This window comes from Onychomys torridus, chromosome 18 (genome assembly GCF_903995425.1).
Source record: "Onychomys torridus chromosome 18, mOncTor1.1, whole genome shotgun sequence".
Classification (NCBI taxonomy): Eukaryota; Metazoa; Chordata; class Mammalia; order Rodentia; family Cricetidae; genus Onychomys; species Onychomys torridus.
Window position 1 is genome coordinate 56461200 of NC_050460.1, and position 26528 is coordinate 56487727.

General features: G+C 48.2%; 1 protein-coding gene across 1 annotated transcript in view; it reads left to right on the top strand.

Moving 5' to 3' along the window:
• Bcr (BCR activator of RhoGEF and GTPase) overlaps nt 1–26528 on the top strand; it is a 129923-nt gene that overhangs the window by 41045 nt on the left and 62350 nt on the right. Inside the window, exon 2 of the mRNA XM_036167250.1 lies at nt 25677–25858. Coding sequence (XP_036023143.1) covers nt 25677–25858 — 182 coding nt within the window. The remainder of the gene's footprint in view (nt 1–25676; nt 25859–26528) is intronic.

Below are 26528 nucleotides of genomic sequence, written 5' to 3' on the forward strand. Positions count from 1 at the left end.
GGCAAGCTGGCCAGGCCAGGTGGAGGGTGTGGGCTCTGATAAAGCCAAGATCACCAGCTGGAGACTGCAGGGCCCATCCTCCTCCAGGCTCTTGCCTGGGGACTCGGGAATGTGGTCTGAGCTGACAGCTGTTCTGGAGTTTGCGGAAATCTCTCGGAACCTGGCGGTGGCCAAGCTGGTCAAGGGTAACTCACCAGCACAGGTTATGGGGTAGCATTGCAGAACTAAGGTATGGGGTTTCAGGGCCCTCCTGCGTATCGCCCACTGGCAGTTATCCAAGACTCTCCTTTCCTTGACTGCTGCCTGAGATGGGACAATTCCGGGTTCACTCGCACAGCTGATAACAACCTGGAGTGTGAAACACACTTTGGCTCTTCCTGTTTGTGTTCTTCTCCGTGGTATCATTTTTACCATTTTGTTTAAGACTGTCTCAAAACCTTTTGGAAATAGGGGAGTAAAGACATACACAAACTCTCTCCCCTGGGCCCTGGCACTCTCTTGTGTCCACATCCTGTTCTCTCTCCTTCTTACCTGAAGGAGCAGGGGTCATCTATCGTCCGTGTTCCCCTCCCCCACTCTGTGGGTTGGAACATGCATGCTGTTGTTGCCCACGGAACAGTGGAAACCTCCTCTTTGGACTCCATAAGTGACTCATTTCCTTCAAGTGTTCTTTGCAGAATCCCTGCTACATAGGAATCAAGATCCTGGATATTTTCCGGTGTCACTAATGTGAGCTTTCATGTGCTCACGCACAACCCCAGTGTACACAGTATGCTTGCTTTCTCTCTGTGTTTGTACATGTTCACTCTTTCTTGCTGTTTGCGTGCTCGCTGTGTGTGTGTGTGTGTGTGTGTGTGTGTGTGTGTACGTGTACGTGTGTACACGTGCATGGCCTTACACTGTCTGTGCACTCTGTGTATGTGTGTGTGCTCCCATGATCGCTCTCCCTTGCTCACTTATGCTCTCTCTATGCTGTGTGTGTGTGTGTGTGTGTGTGTGTGTGTGTGTGTGTGTTTCATTTGCTACCACAGATCAAGGCCATGAAGGACATTTTTTTTTTTTTTGTCTCCGGCGTGTTACCTGTACTGGTGGGTCCTTGACAGCATTTAAATGCCTGAGCAAAGAGAAAGAGCTTTCCTGAGCTGCTTTGCAAGTTTCTAGACTTCAAGAAACAACCGAGTTGAGGAAATGTGGGGAGGACGGTGGGTTGAGACTTCTCCCTGTTACTTACATTCAGTTGGGCCCACTTCCTATTTTGTCAAGTTTTACTGGAACACAGCCCAGTCGCTGGCTTAGAGGTACCACATATAGCTCCTTGCATGATGCAATCGCATGGTTAATGTGGTTTGGATATGAAGGATCCCTCAAAAGGCTCATATTATCAAAGGGACAGTCCCCAATTGGTAGCATTATTCTAGAGCAGTGGTTCTCAACCTTCCCAGTGCTGTGACCCCTTAACACAGTTCCTCATGTTGTGGTGACCCCCAACCGTAAAACTATTTTCATTGCTACTTTGTAACTGTAATGTTGCTACTTTATGCATCATAGTGTAAATCTCTGTGTTTTCTGATGGTCTTAGGTGACCTCTGTGAAAGGGTCACTTGACAACCCCCTCCCCTCCATGGGTCACTGTCCTAGCAGGTTCTGGAAACTTTAGAAAGGGGACCTAGGTGGAGGAAGTAGGTTTCTGGGTGTTCTTTTGTGGACTTTACCTGGACTGTGTTTCTTTTCTTCTCTTTCTGCTACCCTGCTGCCGGGAACCACTCTGTCCTACACGCCCCACCAGAGCGGACACTGGCTCTGGGGACCGAGCTAAAAGAAATCCCCCTTAGGCTGTCGTCTCGGTTACTTGGCTGAAGCAATGAAAAAGTCTTAACTACTACAGTGGAGTAGTGGAGGCCATACAGCGAGGCTTGTGAATGAAACTCAAAATGATTCTGTATTTCTAGAAATATAGAATTTTAGCTCTTGGCTGAAAAAGTTTGCTGGTCTCTGGTTTAAGATGGCATATTAACGCATTTTCTCTCTAGAGAGTCTCTTTCTCCTCCACCAGCTTTATTTTTGACTTGGCTTAATACTGAGAGTGCAGGTTCCCTGGGCTGTATGTGAAGGGAGTTGAGAAGCACTAGGGGATGTCTTGTTGGAGTCAGGGCCGTGAAGGTTTGATTTGGTTGAGAGACCTGGCCAAGGCCGGAGCATACCATAGTACTGACTGCCATCTGGTGATTAGAAATCAGTGTGGCGGGGCCGAAGAGATGATTCAGCATCTAAGAGCACTGGCTGTTCTTCCAGAAGACCTGGGTTCAGTTCCCAGCGCCTACATGGCAGCCTACAACAGCCTGTAACTCTACCTCCAGGAGACTGACACCCTCATAAAGATATACATGCAAGCAAAAATACCAATGCACATAAAATAAAAATAAATAAACCCTTAAAAGAAGAACAAGAAGGAGAAGAGAAGAAGGAGGAGGAGGAGGAGGGGAAGGAGGAGGAGGAGGAAGAAGAAGAGGAAGAGGAGGAGGAAGAGGAGGAGGAAGAGGAAGAAGAAGAGGAGGAGGAGGAGGAGGAGGAGGAGGAGGAGGAAGAAGAAGAAGAAGAAGAAGAAGAAGAAGAAGAAGAAGAAGAAGAAGAAGAAGAAGAAGAAGAAAGCAGCAGCAGCAGCAGCAGCAGCAGCAGCGTGGCTTCTGGGACAGGATCCTTTTTAGCCCAGCAAACTGCCTGCCTTGAGCACATCTCCCCTCAGTCATTTTGGTTTTTCAGACCCAGAAACCATGCACATCCTGGGCCGCCTGAGTGGGCTGATGGGTGGAAAGTGGAGCCTTCAGGAAAGCATTTGAGGAGCAGGTTGATGAACGAGTGTCATTTACAAATGGTGCCACCGCTGTCTGCACCTGCCATATGCCACACAAGACACTGTCCTCACGTTGAGTCTCCATCAGCTCTGCAGAGTACTTCCCATCATCCCCAGTTGCTTCCAGAGGCTCCGGGGGAGGGGGGGTGTCCCTTCCATGAATATCTATCCCTCTACACAGAGAAGAGGGAAATTAACCAGAAAAACAGACATTCTGAGGACATAAGGAAGGACATCTTGACTGCAGGCATGGTTGAACAATAAGATTAGCTCTCCGTCGGGAGAGTGTGACTGATTCCCATCAGGGAAAAGCTTTGGAACGGAAAGGCCGAGTCCAGGGCTGTGTTCAGCTGTGTGATGAAAGGGCATTGACTGCTGGCTGCTGGTAGATGACCTCTTCTGACTCAGCAGTTTTCTTGTACGGAATTCTTTCCTGGTTCACATGATAATGCACTGGGCCCCTTTTGATAATGTCACCCAAGCCCAGGGTTATTGGAGATTTGGTTTCTTGGGAGCTTGTGGCCTCTAAGCAACCTAGAAGGCTGGACCATCTCGGGATGTCCTTTTGCCCCTTGCACGGTGGCCCCATCTGCCTCTGTCTTTGTCAGCTCTGGGCTCTCTTTACTGCATGATCTGGTCAGCACTAAGGTGGCTAACGGGGTGTGTGTGTGTGTGTGTGTGTGTGTGTGTGTGTGTGTGTGTGAGAGAGAGAGAGGGGGGGGGGAGGAACAGAGAGAGAGAAAGGGGGGAGGGAGAGGAAGTGTTAACACATAGGTGGCATGGGATTGGTCCATTTCTTTGAAGTTGGCATAGTGTACATACACAGAGTTGTTTTGCTGTTGCCCTGGTATCCTTTTAAGGTCGGGATCAGCAGGAGATGGAGGTCCCCTTCATTCCTGATGTTTTCTGAGTGGCTTGTTTATCAGCCTGGATGGAAGCGTAACGGTTTTGTTGATTTTTGTTTTTTTCCCTCCCCTCCTTCTGAAAAAGCTTCTTCCTTTAGATACTGCTTTCCTCTGCTTTTCTGATTTCTGGCCTTATCTTCCCTATCGGCCTTTTGGATTTCTTCCTCTGGTTTTGTTTTTATTTTGTTTTGGTATGGAAATTTACTGACTTGAGATTTTTCCTTTTTTCTAATACAAGCATTTGATAACTGCAAATGCACATTTACCCCCAAAACACTGTGTTTAATGCACTGTACAAATTGGGATACAGTCTATCTTTATTTTCACTCACTTTAAACCATTTTATTGCCTTCCTCAAGACTGCCTTTTTGATGTACAGATTAGTGTTAGTGTTTAATAGCAGTGTCAAGGTCTTTAGTTTTTTTTTTTTTAAATCTAGAGATTTCTCTATTAATCTACTTACTATATTATTGATTTTTTTTCTCACTCTGAGACAGGTTCTCACTCTGTAACCCAAGTCAGTTTGAAACTTATCGGGTGTCCCAGGCTGGCCTCAACTCATGTAATTTTCTTGCTTATGTCTCCCATGTGCTGGGATTTCAGGCATGAGCCACTGTGCCATGGCTTTATTGATTTCTTTTTTGGTGCTTTGATTTAACTAAGTCCCCAGCTCTTATTATTTTTTTTGTATTAAAAGATAGATTATACACACACACACACACACACACACACACACACACACACACACAGTACATAGATACATAGGTAGATAGATGTTTCCCATTGCTGTTTTAATAAATTATAGCAATCTTGGTGACTTAAAACAGCAAAATTAGACCTAGGATATTGCTCGGGGCCAGAGCACTTGCCTAGCATGTGGGTCCCAGAACAGTGCAGCATACAGATGTTACAATCACACCTAATATCTTACAGCGCTGGAGGTCAGGAGTTCACACTGGGCTGCACAGGGCCAGCTCTTGTTCCCTTTTTTTTTTTCCCTAGGACAGTCTTCATTTTGCCTGTGTTGCTGAAGGATGCTTTTGCCAGTGACAGCATTCTAGATGAATGGTCCTTTAGCCCTTTAAAACGCTTTTTTTTTTTTTTTTTTTTTTTTTTTTGAGGCTGGCTTGATATTGTATCAGTCGGTAAAGGCACTTGCCACCAGATCTGCCTGCCTGAGTTTAATTCCTGGGACCCACACAGTAGAAGAGAGCTGACTGCTGTCTGTTGTGTTTGACTGCCACATGTGCACTGGTACCCATTTGTGTCCCAGTCCAACCCGAGCTGCAGGAGTCTCTCCCCATGGGTCCAGTGATGGCGCAGCCTCACTTTCCAAGCACTTAAACTACAAAGAAGACGCTAGAAGTTGGGATGCTCTGATGTTGGTATTTCAACTGATTAATACCAACTATCATGCTCTGGTTCCAGTGGGAAAATGCTTCTGATGAGGTGACATAGTCTCAGGTCGTAATCAGGTGACCATACACACTGTCCCAAGAACAAGAGCAGCAGGACAGCTGACGGGGCAGGGTGGCCGGTGTGTCCTGTGCCCTTTCTGCTCATTTCCCAGGACTCCGAGGTGGGCACTGTTTTCCCATCTTCACAGATGAAGAAATGAGAACTATAGGAGAATCAGAAGCCCTGCATGCAAACTAATGGAATCCCGTGAGGTCTTGTGCCCTGGGATAATAGTAAAGAATAGACTGGGGACTTGTGGGAGGGGACCAGACACAATAGAGGTGTGAACGGATTGCCTTTTGGGTCATTAATTTCATTGAAGGTAGACTCCCAAATTTTCTGTCAGCGTGTTAGGGGATTTTTGTTTTGTTGTTTTTTGAGACAGGTTTTCTCTGTGTAGCCCTGGCTGTCCTGGAACTCACTCTGTAGACCAGGCTGGCCTCAAACTCCAGAGATCTACCTGCCTCTACCTCCTGAGTGCTGGGTAAAAGATGTGTGTGTGTGCCACCACTGCTCAGCATGTCAGGAGATTTTAAAGAGGATTTAAAAGCTATTCCTGATAGATGATTAAGATGTATTAGTATCAGAGTTGGGAAAGTTTTCATATAAAAAGAAGCAGGGCCAAGGTACTTGTATCACTTCATGCTAACAGAGGTTGATCCCTAGGACCTAGTCAGCCCTCTAGCAACCAAGATGGTATTAGCCTATATAAATAAAGACATTTCATGTTTCAAAAAATGTAATCATTTTCTGAGTCTTGTCTTCAGGCCCCCGTAATTTGGGGAGGGAAGCACATGGTCACTTGATTGTTACCTCACATCTAGAGTGTTGTTTCTTCGGTTGTCTAAAAGGCTGTTTTTCTTACCTGTGATTTTCAACACCTTGACTGGAATGTTTGTCCACTATGGCTTTGCTTACCCTCTTTGGGGTTGACTATATTTCTGGGCTTTACAAATTTGCGTCTTTGATCAAATTCGGGAATTGCTTAGCTACTATTTCTTCAAATGTTTTTCCATCCTCTCTCAACACTATGGCTCCTGAAATAAAATTTTTTTATATATATTTTATTAGCTATTAGAAAATACTAGATCTTTTGATGGATTCCTGTAGATTTCTGAGATTTTTTTTTCTACTGTTTACACCAGATCAATTTTTTTATTTATCAAGAATTTTGTTCTAGTTTCCTTGGGTTTCCCACTGCTGTGGTGCTATGGATTAAACCCTGGGCCTTGTGTGTGGTGGGCAAGCGCTCTACCACTCCTGAGGCTGTGGCCTTGGCCCTCTGGGGCTTGTGCATTTCCTAGCTTTTATTTGTATGCTGAGAACTCCTGTCTCCCCTCTTTCCATTGTTTCGAGAATCTTTCTTTGCTCCTCTTCGGTGGCGGTTATAGTAGGTGCTTTGGAGGTGTGCTCCTGATACTCCCGACATTTGGGTTGTGTGTTGGCACTTGATGTCTTCTTTTGACACTTGTTTTGGTTGCCTGCTTGATTGTCAACTAATTTAGGATAGTGTCTTGCACATTTTGAATAGTATGTTATGAGGCCCTGGATCCTTTTCCAGGGTTTAAGTAGGAAGTCAGCCAAGGTAGAAACAGATTGCACATCCTGGCCCGTTTTCTGGCTCTGATTCTATTGGCCATTCTGCCGTGTACTACCCTGGGGTCAGTCTGCAGCCTGTGCTCTGCTGTGCTGTGGACTGTAGTGATTCCACACACATGCAGCTGGGGCATAGGATGAGGCCTGTCTTCACATGCAGACGTAAAAGATCTTTTTTTCTGGATCCTCCTTCTCCACAAACCTCCATCCTTTCAGGTGCTAGACACACAGCAATTTCACCTCCCCTTACAGTGTGCGGGCTCTACCCTCAGAGTCTCCTGCCTCTGTGCCAGTGAAGAAGAGCTAGGCCCTGCCTCTCCAGTAGCATTGCCTTGTGGTATGAGACCACCAAAGCTTCTGGGGGCCCCTGCTGCCTCATCCATGGGAAGGAAGACAGATGCTCTGCTTTTGCTAGTATTCACTTGTAGCAATACAGACTTAAGAGAGTTCAACCTATTACAGGATCCCCTTTGGTCCTCTGGCTGGCAGACACAGGCCTTTCTGCATGGCTGGCATTTAATTTTTCTATTTCTAACTGTCAGTGGTTTTAGGTCACTCTGGTGCCAACAAGAGGCAAAATAAATAAACAAATAAGTGAAGCCATTGGCAGGGCATTTTCTCTATTTTTTGAGTCTTGTCATGGCAGTATCATGTGTTTTATCCAGAAATTTTGGCTGTTATGTGTAGTTGGTTGTTTTTTATTCTTTGGGGACCCGCCCGCCACCCAGCTCCAAAATAAATACATGGAAACTTATTCTTACCTGTGAATGCCTGGCCTTAGGTTGACTTGTTTCTAGCAAGCTTTTCTTAAATTGTCCTCGACTTTTTGCCTCTGGGTTTTTTTTTTTCTTTTAACCATTCTTTATTCTATATATCTTTCTTTCCTTCTTACTCCATGGCTGGATGTGTGGCTGGGTGGCTGGCCCCTGGTGTCCTCCTCTCCTCCTCCTTTTCTCACTCCTCCTCCTTCCTCTCCTGTTTATCTTTTCTGCCTGGCAGTGCCCCCCCCCCCCCCTATTTCCCTCTCCTGCCTCACTATTGGCCATTCAGGTGTTTTAGACAGCAAAGTACCACAGCTTTCACAGAGTTAAAACAAATGCAACAAGAAAGAATGAATGCAACACATCTTTGCATCATTAAACAAATGTTCCCCAGCATAAATGAATATAACACATCCTAAACTATATTCCACATCAGTCAGGTTCATGGGGAAAGGTATGCCTTCTTACCTGGAACTCGAAAGTTGAAGCTCTCTTTCTTTCTTGGTTTGAGAAAGGGTCTGCAGTGTAGCCCAGGCTGGCCTAGAACTTACAGTCCTACCACAGCTTTCCCAGATGCTAGGATTACAGACATGTGCATCTGACTCCACATCTACTTTGTGTTCCTGTGTGTGTTGGGGGATAGGGCAGGGTGGGCAGCTTAGAAACAGTATCTTGCTGTGTAGTCCTTCCTGGCCTCATACTCCAGAGTGCTGGGATTATAGGCATGTACTACCACACCCAGCTTTCAGCTTCTACTTCTTAAAGAAAAGGGACATTGATTGATTGATTGATTGATTATGTGGGGCAGAGCACACGTGTGCCACAGAGTGCATGTGGACAACTTATAGAAATCTTTTTCTTTTCTTCTACCTTGTGGGCGTCAGGGATCAAACCTAGTTCATCACACTGTCAGCAAGTGTGTGTTCTCAATGAACCACCTTACCAGCCCAGCCTCCCCATTTAAATACTGTTTTTTCTGTGTGTGATGGTACTCTCTGGACAGATCTTTTTCCTTAGCATTCTGAGGCTGGTAGCCTATGTTTTTCATTTCTGCCTTTCACAGTAACTTTCCATGACCCTTCTTGAGTCCCTTTAGTCTGGTCTCGTCTGAGGCTGGCACAGTGATTCAGACCTGTCTGTGGAGTCTATATTTTCTTCTCCCAGTCTGACTGGCTGGAGCGGTTTCTAGTTTGTGAGGCCCCTGGGCCCATCATAAAGGCCATTACTCCAGGTTTATCAGGAACTCAGATACCAGAATACCCTGAGCATGCCCCAAAATTGTAATGGTTGTGGAAGTGAAAGGGTACCTTAAAATGTGGGACTAATATTGAGGCCTAAGTTACCATGCTGAAAGGAAGACCTTAGGTGAGGAAGTCTGAGTTGGCGACCAGACACTGGAGGGCCTAAAGGACAAGCCGTCTTCAGAGATGAGTAGTCAGGCAAGGCAGAGCCAATGAACCAAGGACAGAAGGGCCCAGATAAAGATCCAGAGACCCCAGGATCTTCTTGGAGCCCACCACCACAGCTCTAAATAGGAGCAGATTTACTCCCCTGAATGGGAATGAAAGTGTGGCAGTAGGTGGGGACATAATTTATAGGTCCATGTGTTCCATGGGCACTGCCAGATGGTATCCAGGGATCCAGGGAAGGATGCGCCACACATTCCTGATAAATTCCATGGCTGCTCCCACAGCAAAGAGAAGGGAGCAGGGTCAGCCTAGATGGTGGGCAGAACAGAGGCAATTCAGCCCAGCACAGGGCTGCAGGAGTCTGTGGCCCGCCCAGGCCAGCCAAGCACATGCTGCTGGCTGATACACTTTCTTTAAAAGGTGTGGAGATGTGCTTCTGTGCTAGTAAAGCAGGTGAGTTGGCTCTTTAGCACCCCCCCCCCCTTTCCATTAGAAACCAAGAACATCTTCTATCTCCATAGCGTCTACCCCATTCCAGGCTGTTACTACTGATCTATCACGGCCCTTTTAGGGTTTCCATGACTCATCTCAGTTGACAAAGGACCTGGGAGAGAAACAGTCACTCATCTGGTGCTTTATGGCCAGGCATCGTGAGGGTGGGACCTGGAATGGTTGGATAGATGGTCCTGGGCTCTGCAGTGCACTCCACCAGGGGCCCATTCCCTGCCAGAGCACTGCGTGTCATGAACAACTGCATAGGATGGTTGCTCTAGGGGAAAAAAACCCAAAAAAACAGCTGAGTGTGGGGCTGGCTATAGACTGGGTAGAAGGAAGGCCTGGCATGCAGCATAGTTAGCAGGGGAGGCAATTTCTGGGAATCTGTGGGTAGGAAATATGATATTTCCCAAAATCTCCATGTATTTGTGGCCTGAAGTTATTTCTCCCACTGGCAGTGAGGGTGGGCTCTGTAGTTAATGTACGTGCAGATGATTGTGCCTCAGCCACGAGGACCATTAAGTCAGGCAGTAGATGTTGATGGCAGTACCTGGAGCAGAGCAGGTTTAGGGCAAGCCACTGAATAAAGCAAGAGGGAAAATGAGTTCTCTGCCGTCTACATGGGGAGGGAAAACAGGGAAAAGTTTCCTTTCTTTTCTCTCTTTCTCTCTCTCTCTTTCTTTCTTTCTTTTTTGAGATAGTTTCTTTGTGTAGCCCTGGCTGTCCTGGAACTGACTCTGTAGACCAGGCTGGCCTCGAACTCACAGAGATCTGCCTGCCTCTGCCTCCCGAGTCCTGGGAGTCCCATGTGCCTGGAACAGTGCCTACCTGTCATTCGTGTGTGTGTGTGTGTGTGTGTGTGTGTGTGTGTGTGTGTGTGTGTGTTATGCATACATTCAGAGGCCAAAAGAGTGCGCGCGCGCGCGCGCGCACACACGCACGCACACGCACACACACACACGCACGCACGCACACGCGCACACACGCACACACGCACGCACACGCACACACATGCACACACGCACACACATGCACACACGCACACACATGCACACACGCGCACGCACGCACACACGCACACACACACACACGCGCACACACACACACACACACACACACACTAGCATGCACATGTGGAAGTGAGAGGATAACTTTTGTGGGGATCAGTTTTTGCCTTCTACCATATGGGTCCTGGAGATGAAGCTCAAACTCAAGTTGTCAGGCTTGGAGACAAGTGCCTACCAGGGACGCTATCTCACCAGCCTTATTAAAATACTCTAATTTTAAAAAGAGTGTTTGTGAACAGCGAGGGTCCAGTAGGAAACCATTGTCTCTTGGAGCCCTCAACATGTCTAAGCAGTGTCCTATGGGAGCTTCCTGTGGGCCACGGGCCACTTGGATGCTCATTTCTTTTGTTTGTTTGTTTCTATTTTTATTTATTTATTTATTTTGAGACAGGGTTTCTCTGTGTAGCTTTGCGCTTTTCCTGGAACTCACTCTGTAGTCCAGGCTGGCCTCGAAACTCACAGAGATCCGCCTGCCTCTGCCTCTGCCTCTGCCTCCCGTGTTCTGGGACTAACGGCATGCGCCACTACTGCCAGACTGGATGCTCATTTCTTGCAAAGGCCTCCCAGTTTTTGCAGACTTGGGACTCTGGCTGCATCTAGGAGTTGCACCCACTGGCCCTCTTCCTGGCGGGAGCAGCCTGTCTTGTTTGTCCTCCCGCTGATGACAGGCTGTTCTTGTTTGGAAACAGAAAAGATAGCCTCACTGCCTGTTTTTGCTTTATTATTCTATTTCCCTCCCGTCCTAGAACATAAAGCCAGCGCCAATGGTGTGTTTATAGTGCCAGGTTCTGTGTACGCACATGGTGGGCATCCTCCCGGGCATTGGAAAGCATGGTGACCTCCCCTACCTCTGGGTGTGTACCTTCTTGGTTCTCAACCTGTGGGTCATGGACGACCCTTTCACACAGGTGGCATATCAGATATCCTGCACATCAGATATTTATATTATAATTCATAACAGTAGTGTAATTATGGTTATGAAAATAGCTTTGTGGGTTGGGGGGGTCACTATAACATGAGGAACTATTAAAGGGTCACAGTATCAGGAGGATTGAGAACTGTTTTTTGGGGCTCCTGGGGAAAGGGAAGAGGTCAGCCAGAGGGATTGGACACAAGGTATGGCAGGCTTTCTGGTGGTCAGTAACTTTGGGTTTTTTGTGATTCATTCCCAATGAGCTCAGCCTGTTCACCATGCAGATGTGCTGAGCTCTAATGTAAATCCTCTAGAAGGTGTCAGCTGTGGCCATGCATGTAAACATCCCCCTCCTTTCCTCCCCTCCCCTCCCCCCTCCCTCCTCCCCTCCCTTCCTTCCGCCTCTCCTCCTCCACTCCCCTCCCTCCTCTTCTCCCCTCCCTCCTCCCTCTCCTCTTGTCTCATGTAACCTGAGCAGGATTTGAACTTCTGTAGTTGAGAATGACCTACTACTTCTGATCCTCCTGACCTCCCTCCCTGGGTTTATAGGTGCGCCCCACCACACGTGGACCACATGGTGCTGGAGATCAAACCCAGGGTCTCACACATGCTAGCCAAGCACTCCACCAACTGGCTACATCTCCAGTCCCGTGCATTCTTTCTTCTGACATTTTTAAGGAGACCCTGGCACTGCCGGACTCTCGGGAGACTGCTGTTTATTTATATTATTTATTTGTATCTTATCAACTCAGAAAGTCTTTAAAAAGTCTCCTGTATGTCAGGCGGTCCACCCCTCCCCTGGCCTCATGGTCTACCGTGAGTTTGGCTAGCCTGGTGTCTCCCCTGGCTAAACCACAGACAGGCTCTCAGCGGTTCTGCATATGTGTAGTTACTGGCTTATTGGTTTAGATCTGAGCACCTAATTAGTGGTACCATATAAGTAGGCTCGAGGTGTGCTCTACAAATGGTCCATAGTTTTTAAACGCTCATCAGCCTGAAGAGGGACCGGAATGGGCCCTCGTCTTTAGGGAATACTAAAAGTTGAAAGTAAATCCATAATCTAGATGTGAGTATTGGAGGAGGAGGATCCTGTGAAGAAGGAGAGAAAGATCTCTGGAGAATGCCCCCTGCCCCAGGCTGCAGGAGCAAGAGTCAGTTTCGACGCTCAGGGAAAGGAATGCTGGGTTATAAAGATGGATAGGACTCTTAGACCCAGCAGATACGAGGTAGGTGTGAGCCAGGCTCTAGAGTGGAGCACCCGGGGGCCCAGGCTGGTCAGGCTGTGGTGTGCACTGGAAATCAGTAGCCAATATGAGGCATTGGGCCACATGTCTGAGCTAGGGTGGAACCGGGGCTGAGCTCAGGGCTCAGAGGGCTTGGAGCCTCAGGCAGCCTGAAGGCTGTGGACAGCTTGAAGAAGTGGTATGTGGACACATCCTGCCCACTGCCCTGAGGGGCCAGTTAGACAGGGTCTACAACTCAGCGGTATCTGCATCAGTACTTTGAATGCTCTTGATTTTTCAGCTGGGATGAGGATCAACACCAGCAGAAATCAGGCTCCCATTTCATCTCCATCTCTAAAGCCTTGAAAGCATTTCTGCCTGACCTCCCGAGGCAGAATCCTGAGTATAAAGCCTGTGTGAGCGCCTCCCATGAAGAGAACACCCCTAGAGTAAAGAAGGTGTAATGGTCAAGTCTGTGTGTTCTCAGACATGAGGTGCAAAGGGGGCCTCTAGGAAACGCTCAGAATACAGATCTGTTTATACATCAGATTCTTCAGTCTCAAGTCTATTCGGCTTTAGTAAAAGTACTGCAAACCAGGTGACCTAAACCCCCAACAATCATTGCTCGGTCCAAGAGGCAGTGGGCTGAGATCAAGGTGTTGGCAGATGGTGCCTGGTCAGGACCCTTCTTCCTGATGCATTGACTGTGTCTTCTCACTGTGTCTTCCTGTGGTGGAAGGGTAAGAGAGTACTCTGGGGTCCCAGAAAAATACCATTCCCACTCAACAAGCGTTCCACCCTTCTGTCCAGTCCACCTTCCAAAGGTCTCACCCCAAAATACTAGGGATGAAGTTTCAACATGTGAATTGTAGAGAGACACAAACATGTTTGTAGCAAGCAACATCTCACACGATGCCTCCTCCACAAAGCTGAGGGGTGTTGTTGCCCGTGAGAGCTGGCGACGCCTCTGGGACTGGTGGCCATGGTGGCTTATGGAGGCCTTTTGGGGAGCTTCATTTCGAGACGCTCCAGATGCCACCTTGCAGCACAACAACCAGCCCAGTGCACATGGACAATAGCTTCTTTCTTTGAGTCTTTGAGCCCTGGGATTCCACTGCATGCCACTCTGGCCATTGCATAGCTGTCTCTTCCCTTGGCTGTAGGACTCCATCCTGCAACACCAGTGCATTGTTGGTGGAGCTGGGAGACATTTGCTTGTTTTGTTTTGTTTTTTGGAGCTGAGGATCGAACCCAGGGCCTTGCACTTGGTAGGCAAGATCTCTACCACTGAGCTAAATCCCCAACCCTCTAAGGCAACTTTTATAGCGCGGTTCACACATCGGTTCGCGTCGAGACATTTGCATTGCCAGTGTGCTGCTGACTCAGCAGAGGGAAGCAAACTGATGGTCATCAGTCAGCTGTCCAAATACTGATGGTCATTAGTCAGCTGTCCAAATAGATCAGTCCACCCTGCTAAATACATGGAACATGCTCTGCCGATGGCCATTCCTATGCTCCAGTCACAAACAGCAAAATTCAGCAAAAAGGGCAACACACATGTGCACAGCCAAGATGTAAAGCATGGGGTATGGGGAGACTCCATCTTAACTAAGAAGCCCTGGGTGCAAGCAGCTCTGGGCTTCCTTCCTGAAAACGGAGGTGGCTAGTGTCTGCCACACGGGTGTGAAATGGATGGTTGCTACTGCTGCTGTCCTTTGCCAGGGACTGGTGATAGCCCCTCCAGAGGGAGGTCGGTGGGCTGGAACAGAGACCTTTGCAAGTGGGCTGGGATTAGCTTGTATATGAGAAGTGTGCAGGAAGCCTGAGTGTTTCTGACTCATCCTAAATAAGCTGCCAACTTTGCAAGGCCCCGTGAACGGAGGTGGCTGCTGAGGCAAGAATGTTGGGCAAGGTGGTCCAGTAGAGTCAAGCTGTTACTTTAGTACTTGGAGGTTTTCTGCGAGACACACCAGGCTTAGAGCCAGTGTCAGATACTTTCTAAGCACCCCTCCAGAGGCCTCGGCTCCCGGTGGATCCCACAGTTCTGGAGGAAGACCTCTTCCTGATACTATTCCAACTGATGACGTAAGGACTCCATCACAGAGAGAAGAGGTGCAGCTGCTCCTCCTTGGAGTCTCAGAGACTGACTTTCCCTGGAGAGTACTTTACGAATGGAATGTAGCCCAGCTGTCATCAGGACCTGCTCACCTGACTGGTCTGGCAGGTGACTGAGTGTGGGCCCTGAGTGGGTGTGTGAGTGTCTGGCAGCTGAGCTTGTCAGGGACGCCTCAGGCCTGTGAATCCCTTCTCCCTGGAGGAAGCAGGCTGCGAGCTAGGCCTGGTTCCCCAGCCTGACTGACCAGGGAGTGACAGGTGGGTCTTGGAACAGATTGTCACACCCTTGATGACAACTGGGATTATCACCATGAGTGAGTGGTAATTCCAATGTGACGGTTTTGAGTTTCAGGTCAAGAGCCAAGCTCTCTGTCTCCTCTTGCATGTGGACAAAGAGATCCTTACTGCCTGGCTTTCTGGCTCATTTCTCAGCAGTCTGCAGAGACTTTTTTTGGCCTGCAGATCCTGAAGCCCTGCAGAGTTTTTCTCCAGCCCAATTTGTGCCTGAGAAGAGAAATCTGGAAACACCTGGCATCTGAGAAAACGAGAAAGAGGACCTTTGTAAATAAGTGGCCAGTGTATACCGTGGGCATTAGAGGCTCTGCTGAGCTTTTCTGGTAGGCTACGACTGCTATGCCCGGATGATTCTCTGGACCACAAAAGCCTTAGAACCCTATAGGTAGATGCTGTTATGATTTTGATATGTTCTTCCCTCCACACCCACCAAGATTTGAATGTTAGAAGTTTGGCCTCTAGTGTGGCAATGCTGATCAGTAATGGGCTTTTTAGAGGTGGGACCCAGTAGAAGTTGGTTAAGACACTGGGCAAGTTACCCTTGGGTTAGTTCTCACCGGATCCTACATTAGATCCAACAGTGGGTTATGCTAGAAGAAGGCACCAGTCTCTTCTCCTCTCTGGCATTCTTACAATGGTGCCAGTGCTCCATTAGTCAGACTTGTTATCACTGGAATGAAAATGTCCGGGAAAGCAAGCGAGGAAGGAAGGATTCATTTTGGCTTATGGTTTCTGAGGTTTTAGTCCATGGTCATCTGCTGCCTTTGCTTCTAGGTCATTGTCAAGACAGAAGCCTTATAGAGGAAAGACACAGTAGAGAAAAGCATTGTCTCTGACAGTGAAGCGAAGGGGAGTGGAACCCGGAGGAAGGGGCCGAAGACAGTGAATAGCTCCTAAGAACAGTGACCTCTTCCTCCCACGGAGCCTTAAATCCTGTCGTTTGCACCACCTCCCAAAAGCTGGGGGGCCGGGGGACGACCACGACCAAGCTTTTAACACACAGGAGTCTTTGGGGAACATTTCTATGCATCCTGTAACAGATGCCACCCACCGTGATACAATACAGTTACGGGAGCCCTCAGCAGAGCCATACCTGCCCCGTGCTAACTGTGAGCTAAAATATCTTTTTAGAAGTCCTTGCCCTCTGGTGTTTCGTTACAGCAACAGAAGACAGACTTAGGCAGTTGCTGTGAGCCCCGCCAGCATGTGGATCTTGCCATGTTTTATAAGTGGAGGAGCCGGTTCAAAACAGTGAAAGAAGTGCTTCCACACACTAAAGAATTTTCTGGAAGGGAGCCACAAAGGGGCGATACCTATCACACCCTGGATGGTACGAAAACCCAGTTTGCAGTCATTGTTTTAAGTGATGCTTCTAGGTGCTTCCTCCTTCTGGTAGGGGAGTGATGGTTTACTTGTTACCCCCCGGGGCGTATGGGTAAGAGTGTCATTAACCTCATTTCACTGATGGGAATGTTGAGATGAAAAGAATCTCTGGCTCCTCCCCCATCCCTGCAATACCAGTTTGTTTGTTGTCTTTCTTTTTCAGGGAAATAGTTGAAGAAGGAGATAGGGAACAAAAAGGATTATATGTCTCCTAACAAATGCCTGTGTAAGCAAACAAACAAACAAAAAACCAGAGTGAGTTCCCAGGGGAGACTCCGTTTATCCTAGGCTAGCAGACCCTGCCACTTTTTGATCTGTCCCTTGGCTTTTGACATCTGCCCACGTATCCTATACTATAAGTTCTAACCCTAAATACAGAACATCACTTGCACACACCCTACCCTGTTCCCAGCAGCCTCGTTCCAGTTCAGTTCATGAATGCGCCAAGTTGAGGATCCAGCCTAGAGTATGACCAAACCTTCTGCTATTAATTATTAACTGGAAGACCACCTTAAGTCTCCACTTGGAGGCTTAGCTGTGGCGCTCAGGGCCCGTCGCTCTCATGGCCAGCTGGTTAGAGTGCTGTTTCCATGGGCAGGTGGTAATTAGGAAGTGGTTCCTTGATGCTGGTGTCTGAAGGCCATGCATTGATCTAGAAAGGCTGCATACCAAAAAACAGTGTGGCTCAAAAAATAGTCCCTTGTCTCATACTTTAGAAGGCTAAAGAGCTTCAGGACGGGTCTGGTCCTCAGCCTAACCAACTCCCACAGGATTAGAGAGTTGGAACTTTCAACCCTTCCCCCACCTCTGGGGGAGGGACAAAGGGCTGGAGGTTGAATTGATGCCAGTGGTCAGTGAGCGAGTCAGTCATGCCTCATAAAAAAACTAAACATCGGGGTTTAGAGAGTGAACATCTGGAGAGGCATGGAAGGCTCCCAGTACAGCCTTGGGATATATACCCTGTGTACTCTTCCATTTGGCAGTGGGGACCAGAGATGCAGCCCGTGGTTTCTGCCAGTTGCCCACCTCATAGGAGTCTCCAGAGACTCCTGACCGCATTGCAGAAGAGAATTTAAAACAAACTAATCTGATGCAGAGTTGGAGTTTGTTAATAAAACGTTTCAGCATACCGGGTGTGGCTATGGGCTCCTCGGGAAAATCTCCTTTGACCTCAAGTGTCTCAATAATAGCCACATATATGATTGGGGTGGGTGGACTTCTGGAGTGATATTGTTCAAAAGGTTTCTGGAAACTTCCTCTTTTTAAACCATGATTTCTGAAGTGCATGGGACAGGATTGTGGGCTTATAGAATTCTAAAAAGTAGGTTAAAAGGGTCAAAGGAATCCTTACTCTATGCAGGTCACAAGGAAGTGAAAACACATTTTAACTGTAAACAGAGCTTGTAATTTTGTTTGTGAGGGTCTCATAAAATTACATGTGTATAGCTAGGAAAGGAATAAGGTTGAGTACAGAGGTCACATTGATATTTTAACATTCTTATTTGGAATATTGCTATTCAAAAAAAAATACATGGGCAATATTCATGGTAGATTACTAGTTGTGACAAAGTCATTGACTCTCAGCTGCTGGGAGACTTCACCCAGGCTTAGGGTCCCCCATCTGTAGAAAGTTCTCCAAAAATCCAGGGTAGTCGAGTAAATTACTATACCAGGAGAAGAGTGTGGCAGAAACACAGACCTGTACTGCTTAGTGGCTGGTCACTCAGAAGTCCCAGGTAGCCTCAACATTTGATTGACGGGAATTCAGTATATTGGACTGAGCCCTTAGCCTATGGGGTCCAGGTAGTAACAGATCGGGACAAAACCGAGGTCACTCAGTTGATATCCCAGGAAGTGGTCTTTGAAGGTAAGAGCACAGCAGAGTGACAGTAATTGAATAATCTATAGAGATGGCATCCGAAGTCCCTTAATTAGGTCTGTCCCAACCAAGTAAGATTCTACTCACCTTACAGGTTCAGAGGTAGGAGATGGACATACTCTTTTTTTTTTTTTTTTTTTTTAACAGCAGTAGGAACCAAACCTAGAGCTTTGTACATATACTCCAGCCCTGAGTAACATTCTCAGCCCAAGGATGTGTTTTTTGGGAGGATTACCCCTGGGCCTCTTATGGCCTGCTGTTGGCCTTTGTGTTCAGGACAGAGCGTGTCTGCCTCTCCCAACCCTCCCTCAGATTCTGTAGTCATTTCCTCAGCTTCCTCTCTTGGTGACCTTGGCCTGGTTGTCTGGATGTACATCTCCCATGGTTCCAAGGGGGAGGGGCCGTGTGTGGTACCATCACATACCCGGCATAGGTGTTAAATGCAGCACGTGTCTTGGTAGAGATAGATGCCACGTTCATTTGTCTGGGATAAATAGTTGGGGTTCCAAGAAGTTTTTTCTTAACCTTGTTGTCCTAAAAAATAAAAAGCCAAGTGGTTCAAGAAGCAGCAATTAAATCACCCTTCCCACGGCAAAGGGCTGCTGCCTTTTCCTAGCTGGGGTTTACACCCTTGGTTACCCCACCCTGGCACCAGCCAGTTTCGGCCTGCGGCCTCGAGCATCAGATTATTTTTCCTGCCTCCAGTGTCTAGGAGTTTTAGGCAAGCTAAGTCCCAGAGACTTAAGATTTTTTTGAGTGTTCTGGATGCCAGGTGTATAAATGGCGGTGGGGTATGTGTCTCAGTTACTTTTCTGTTTCTGTGACGATACCACAACCAAGGCCACGTATGGAAGAGTTTACTGGAGGCTTACCGTTTCAGAGGGTGAATCTGTGGTCATCATCATAGGGAGCATGGTGGCAGGCAGGCAGGCAGGCAAGGCACTGGAGCCGTAGCCGAGAGCCCTGATCTCAGCCTGCAAGCATCAGTCAGAGAGAGGGGAGAAACTTGGGAGGGTGTGGGCTTTTGAAGCCTCAGAGCCCACCCCACCCCAGTGACACACCCCCTCGAAAGCCACACCTTCTAATCCTTTCCAAACGCCAACTGGGGACCAACTATTCAAACATGGGAACCTGTGAGGGCCTTTCTCACTCAGACCACGTTAGGAAGGGCGCTTGCCCACATTGTGTGTACACTCAGCTGTGGAAGATGTCCTGCAAAATTGGCCTTTTGGTAGGTTCAGAGTCTTCAGCCACCTGGAACAAAGGCCCTGAGTAGACAACCGTGCAGATTATATGGGTCAGCCTCTAAGACAGTGGTTCTCAGCCTGTGGGTTGCAACCCCTTGACAAACCTCTATCCCCCCAAAATATTTATATTACAATTCATAACAGTAGCAAAATCATAGTTATAAAGTAACAACAAAAATAGTTTTATGGTGTGTGTGTGGGGGGGGTCACCACAGCATGAGGAACTGTACCAAAGGGTCACAGGTTGAGCACCACTGGTCTAGGAAAACAAAGCACTAGAAATGTTGCCTCTCCTGTAGGACAAATAGGGCTCCCTGGAGAGCCAAGACAACAGGCCATGAGCAGGGCACGCTCAGGCCCCTCCTGATTGGCATTCTGCAACCCGTCTGGGTGGTAGTTAGGGCTTAGCCAGCCTCAGGACTTTCTGTGTGGCACACGCTGATTCATGACCATGACCTCTCCCTGCCCAGGCAGCCGGGGATTTCCATGCTTGGGAACTGGCCAAAAATGGTGATGCCATTTTTAGGGATGCAGTGCAAAGGCTAAGAGGCCCAGGATTGGGTGCTCACGGTGCCCGTCTTCTTAAAGATAGTGCTCTTGCCATGGCCTTGTGGCCAAGTGGGTGGGGGATGTCTCCTTTTTAGAGTTTTGACTTACTTGATTTTCAATGCAGGAGGGACAGCTGCCAACCTAACAGAGGAGGAGAAAGCAGAAAACCCACTGAATCCAGCAACATACCGAAGTTCAGTGGCCATTTGCTGCTTGTGGTGGCCTGGGGTTACGGCACCAGATGGCCGGTTCTCTTGTCTATTTCGAATAGCGCTCTTGGCCTTCAGAAAACTGTTAGATTTGGTTTTTGGGTTTTTTTGTTTGTTTGTTTTTTTTAAGACAGTGACTCATGTAGCTTAAGGTGTCTGCAAGCCTCTTGCCCTAAGCTCCCTGAGGAGCTATGCTCATAGAGGATGGTGCTGTGAGCCCAATTTATTTTTAATCGAGGTAAAATTCGTATAACATGAAAGTCATCGTGTGTGTGTGTGTGTGTGTGTGTGTGTGTGTGTGTGTGTGTGTGAGAATACTGTTTTCCCCAGGTTAGACTCAACCTCACTGTATAGCCCAGGCTGGCCTTGAATTTGTAATCCTTCTTGCCATCACCTTCCAAATACTGGAATTACAAGTCTAAACCACCAGGTCTAGCTCAAAATTAATTGAAGCAAGCAGTTGGTATCACACACTCAGTTTTTACCAACAATCTTAGAGTTTCTGTTGCTGTGATGAAACACCATGACCAAAAGCAAGTTGGGGAGGAAAGGGTTGATTTGGCTCACACTTCAGCATTGCTGTTCCTCACTGAAGGAAGTCAGGACAGGAACTCAAACAGGGCAGGAACCTGGAGGCAGGAGCTGAGGCAGAGGCCATGGAGGGATGCTGCTTATTGGCTTGTTCTCATGGCTTGCTCAGCCTGCTTTCTTATAGAACCCAGGACCTCCAGTCCACAGGTGGCACCACTTGGGCCCTCTTACATCAAACACTAATTAAGACAATGCCCAACAGCCAGGTTTTATGGAGGTGTTTTCTCAATTGAGGCTCCCTCCTTTCAGATGACTCCAGCTTATGTCACGTTAATGTAACTATCCAGCACACCAGCCTCCATGGGTTTGGTTCCACAGTTCTCCATCCTCTAATACCAAACCTCGTACTCACAAAGCACCAACCTACTTCCTGTAACTTTCTGTGTCCTTGGTGGATACATCATGTGAATGAAACCGTGATATGTGACCCTTTCGGACTCTTACTGACTCTCATCACTGAGCATAATGTCCTCAAGGCTCATCCATCTTGTAGCCCATGTCAGATCATCTTTCCTTAAAGCTAACAGACCGTGGTGGAAATGGTGATGTGGACTGCTTCTGCTTTTTTTTTGACCAGGGTATACCTCCACTCTTGGTTTTTGCCTGCAGTGAGGCTCTCACCCAGGCAAGCTTCCTACCACTGCCGCCCAAAGCTCCTTGAGCTGTGGCTTCTGTGAACACCACCACACTCGTTTTTGTCTAAACATCCGAGTAAACAACTTTCCAGTCTCCTTAGTCACGTCGGTCGTTGAATTGCTGGATCACACGGTTACCAGCGCAGGATTTTAGGGGCGTCTTCTCTTTGGAATGTGCTTGGAAAGTGAGAGAGTAGGCACTAGAGGTTAAGCCTAGCGCCTCAGGCGTGCGAAGCTGTATCTCTTAGACCCTCTTTCATCTTGCATTTTGAAGTAGGGTCTCGCAAAGTTGCCCAGACTGCCTGGACCTTCTAATCATCCTGCCTTAGCCGCCTCAGTGCTGGGGTAACAAGCCTATTCGAGCAGGCTGTGCTGGTGTGCATGCAATTGTGTGTGTGTGTCTGTATGTGTGTGTACATACGTACCGAGGGCCTTGCTTCCACTAGGCAGACTTCCTATGCCAGCCCATGGAGTACAGTTTTATGCTGCTTTGGAATCCATATTTAATAGAAATGGGCTTCCTCCCTTTACAAGCAGGTCTCAGTCACCCTTCCAGTTGTGCAACTATTTCACAATTTCCTGCCTTCCACCTCCTTCCGGTTCCTGCAATAGATCTGCCTTAAATAACTGCCTCCCTGGGTGGCAGGTATATGACCACTTCCCTGGGTGGTCATAGAGCAGGTGGAGACACCAACTGAGTTTGCCCTACAAACCCCACACGTCACACAGAGATGGCCAAGAGATGCCTTAGTGACACCCCAGAGCTAGTGCCTGCTGGCTTTAAACCTGCCAATTGAAACTCCATCAGGAAAAGGTTTGGATAACAGCCTGGGCCAATAAGGGTTTAGGCTCATGCGTTTATCTGCCCTCCTTCTCCTCCTTCCTGCTTTCTCTCTGCATACTCCCTGACCTCTGTGTGTGTGGGTCCCAGGCATGCTGTGTATACCCTCAGGGGCTGCCCAGTGTAGCTCCTCACCAGTGAAGGAGTTCCCTACATCTTAAAGGATCTTAAATTGCAATCATCATAGGTGGACTTGAATGTAATCAGGCTCCAAAACTCTGTCAGAAAAATGGCAGTCTGGAAACTCATGCCCACCAAGGTGTCTGTGTGTACATCCACAGAATGTGTAAAAGATTGCCACACCATGAAGAGCCCTGGGAAGTGCTTGGCAAAAGGTAGCAAGTAGGTGTTTTCCACCCTGCTTCTTGCAAAAGCTGAGGCTTTCCCACTGTTCGGAAACTTAGCTCCGGGTAGCACCATGGGTACTGTGCAAAGTACTGCTCCGGGTGGGTGGGCAGAGCTCGGTTCCTGGATCACCCGTAACTCAGGCATCAGGAGGAGCAACCTGAGGAGTCTGGGTTGTTAGGTGGGCTGGCACAGCCCAGCAGGGGACCTCCTGGTCTGTGGGTCTCACCCTGGGAAGGTGAAACGTCCCCATTGTTCCTACTCCACAGTGGTGGACAAGCCCCTTGCCAAGCAGTTGATTCTCCTGTCAGGCTGCTCAAGGAGTTCATTGTGTCCCAGACATGGAATCCTGCAGTTCGTGTGCAGTGACCCCTGGGACAAGTCTGACCCTGATGTTCTTACTGGGATGATTTCTACCCAGTGTTGACTTGACCTTGGACATGAGTCCATGTAGTCAGTGGAAGCCACAGGGAGCAGACACAAGGCATCCCGTCAGAGGATGAAAAGGATGTCAGCTGCTGAAAAGATGGCCGTAGGAAAAGAGCAAGACTGTCAAAAGATTCTTAGGAATATTTAGCCGACACTGGGCCCTTGTCTGTGCTGTCTGTGGTGAAGGGTCCATTCCATTGAAAAATACAAGCTAGAGCCTGGGTGTGAATTTCAGTTGCTGGAGTGCTTGCAAGCCTTGGGTTTGTACCTCCGGCATTAATCTGGTAGAGGGTTGTATGCCCATAATCTCAGTACTCAGAGGTGGAGGCAGGAAGTCCAGGAGTTCAAGGTCATCCTCAGCCTCATAGTGGGTTGTAGAACATAGGCCAGCCTGAGAGACTCGAGGCCCTATTTCAGCAAAGTAGAAGGAAGGAAGGAATCTCAAACTGGGAATGGTTCAGAGAGAAGCTACAGGTGGCCCACAGGCTTTGTCATCCAGCCTTGAGGTGTGTGTGGGGGTGGGGAGGGTTAGTTTCAAGTGCCTTTGTGGGGTATATTGTTTCCTAGGACTAGAGCTTCTCTAGCCCCAAGGCTCTTCTAGAATGGACCCCTCTGTCCTTGTGCTGTATTTGGGTTGGAATAAAGGGGGTCTGGGCTGTAGTTCAGGTTCCTCAGGTCAGGACCACCAGACCTTGCTGGTGATCACTGTTCACAGTTGCGGATTCTTGTACCTGGGCTGGCCTGCTGTCTGTCCTATGGCCTCAGGCTAGGACCTATTGCAAACGATAAGCAACCATGGATAGCTGATGTCACAGCATCCTCTGTCTCTAAAAGATATTATACCCCACTGTTTGTCAGTATCACCAGGAAAGAACCCTGATTCCCACCCTCGATCCCCACCCTCAACCTCCCACTTAAATTTTGTGACAAGGTCACTTTTGTAGCCCTGACTGCCCTGGAACCTCCTACATAGACCAAGCTGGCCTCAGACCTACACAGATCCACTAGCCTCTGCCTCCCAATGTTGGGGTTAAAGGTATTGTGCAACCATACCCAGCTTAACACCTTCATTCTTATAAAGGCTTCTCAGAGGACTATCAGGTAACTAGGGCCATGATCAGCTTTGCTGTCTGGTCTGGTAATTAGCACTCTGCTGGTCACCATGCTAACCCACCGTGTGCCCTAACTGTCCGAATTAAGTTGTTGATGCAAAGGGTAGGCCTATGTGTGTGCGTCCACTGGAAGATCTTAGCAAAGGTTACTATAAGTAATAGGCTGGGGCAGGGTGGGAGTGGGGGCAGCTCAGGATCATGGTGAGCTTTTCCTGGGTTTGCCAACAATTTAGTACAGAGGACTGTGGTCTTTTTGTCCATTGCATCCTTGTAGGTAGATGTATAGGGACCATACAAGGGCATCTTTGCATTTGGATTTTCCAAGCCCAGGTCCCCTCCCCATATGGAAAGCCCATCTGTCTTCTCATCACCTCAGCAGAAAACTTCTGTGACCAAATGCAGGCATTTCCTCCACACCAAGAAACCCTTCAGTTCTCTGCGGATACCATGTGGGTCTACTGCACTGTTAGCTCAGATTTGACATTATCTTCCTGGAGACGGTATTGGATCCCACAGGTTAAGGGCTCAGCCCCATAAGACCAGCCTCCCTCACTCCACCATCTTCAAACCCAGGTCATGACCTATATGTTTCTGTTTGATCATATCCACGGAGAAAACCCTTTTTCATACTCTGTCATTTATGCAGGAATGGCTGGTGGCAGAATGTAGGAAAACAGTTTCCTAACTAGATTTTCAGTTTATGATTAAAAAGTAAAAAAGGATCCACTCAGAACTAGTAGAAGAAAAGCAATGGTTGGTTATATAGTAATGCGGCCTAGAGTGTTTTCCTGTGTGTTCAGTGGCCAAGACACTGCACTCTTCCAGCCCTGCCTTGTGGGTTTCTGTAGAAATTCAACTCAACCTTCAGCCCCTTTCCTAGAGGGCCAGGGTCATAGCCCAAAGTTCCAACTCTCGAGTCACGTGGTTGACCCTCCCCTCCCACTCACCCCAACAACCAGCCCCCTTCCTGAGCTCTCCAATCATTCACTAACATAAAAATAGATTATCACTTTGGAAAGTAATTAATTTAGAAGCCATGTGCTCAGAAAGAGTATGTATATATGTGCTAGAAAAGAGTATGCGTATGTGTGTGAAAGAATATGTGTATGTGTGTGTGTGTTTACCAGGGCCAGATGTTACACATTAGTCCCCTACTTCCCAAGGACAGTCTTGGCTACTCTTGTATTATCTGGATACAGGCTGCAGTTGGACCCCTTCTCATCCTTTGTGTCTTTGACTAGAGTAGGTCTTGAGAGAGATGGCAGTGTACCTAAAGCCCCCTGAGAGATACCTGTATGTGACAGACATGGTGTCAGCTTGGACCCTTGCTTGGCTCTCATTAACATGGGTTGCTTCTTTGTACACACAGATTCCTCGTTCGGAACACCACCTGGGTATGGCTGTGCCGCAGACCAGGCCGAGGAACAGCGTCGGCACCAGGATGGGCTGCCCTACATCGACGATTCCCCTTCTTCCTCTCCCCACCTCAGCAGCAAAGGCAGGGGCAGCCGTGATGCTCTGGCCTCAGGAGCCTTGGAGCCCACCAAAGTGGTGAGTCCAGGATGTGCACCTGCCAGGAATGTGGGGTAGATGTGAAATTTTGGATGGGGCACTGAGCTCTGCTCTGGACAAGGTCACGGCTTCCGTGGAGAGGTCTCCTGAAAGGCAGCTCCTTGTTCAGAGACATGTAGCAAGGAGGTGACGGCGCCATTAGACAAATCACAGAAAACTCCTTTCTTGTCGTGAACCGAGTAGAGGCAGGCAGCCCTGTGCATACATTCTGCAGGGAGGGTGGGTCATGGCTTACTTTATAAACTGAGTCTAGAGGGGCAGGTTGTGTGTGTTCTTGAGGTTGAGAATAGTCCTGCCAGAGGCCACTACCTAAGCAAGAATGACCTAGTAATGGAGTGCCGTAGTGCTCGGCTAGGTTGATGTTAGCCCTGGCCCTGTATACTTATTACTCCCTTTTCAACAGAGAAGATGCTGACGACGGCGTTGTGTGATGAAGTGAGGTTGTTTGCCTTTCCCAGGGAGTTGTCACATAACCCTCGCCAACAGTTCTAAGGATCTTACCTTACTATCACCTTCCTGTCACCAATGCCTAACCGAGGCCAGTTGTTGGCTTCCTCTCGGGTCATGTGGCTCGTGAGTAATGGAACGTTTGAGAGGTGATCTGTCAGATTTCCAAGCAGCGTACTCTATGGGCCCGCCTTCTCCTTCA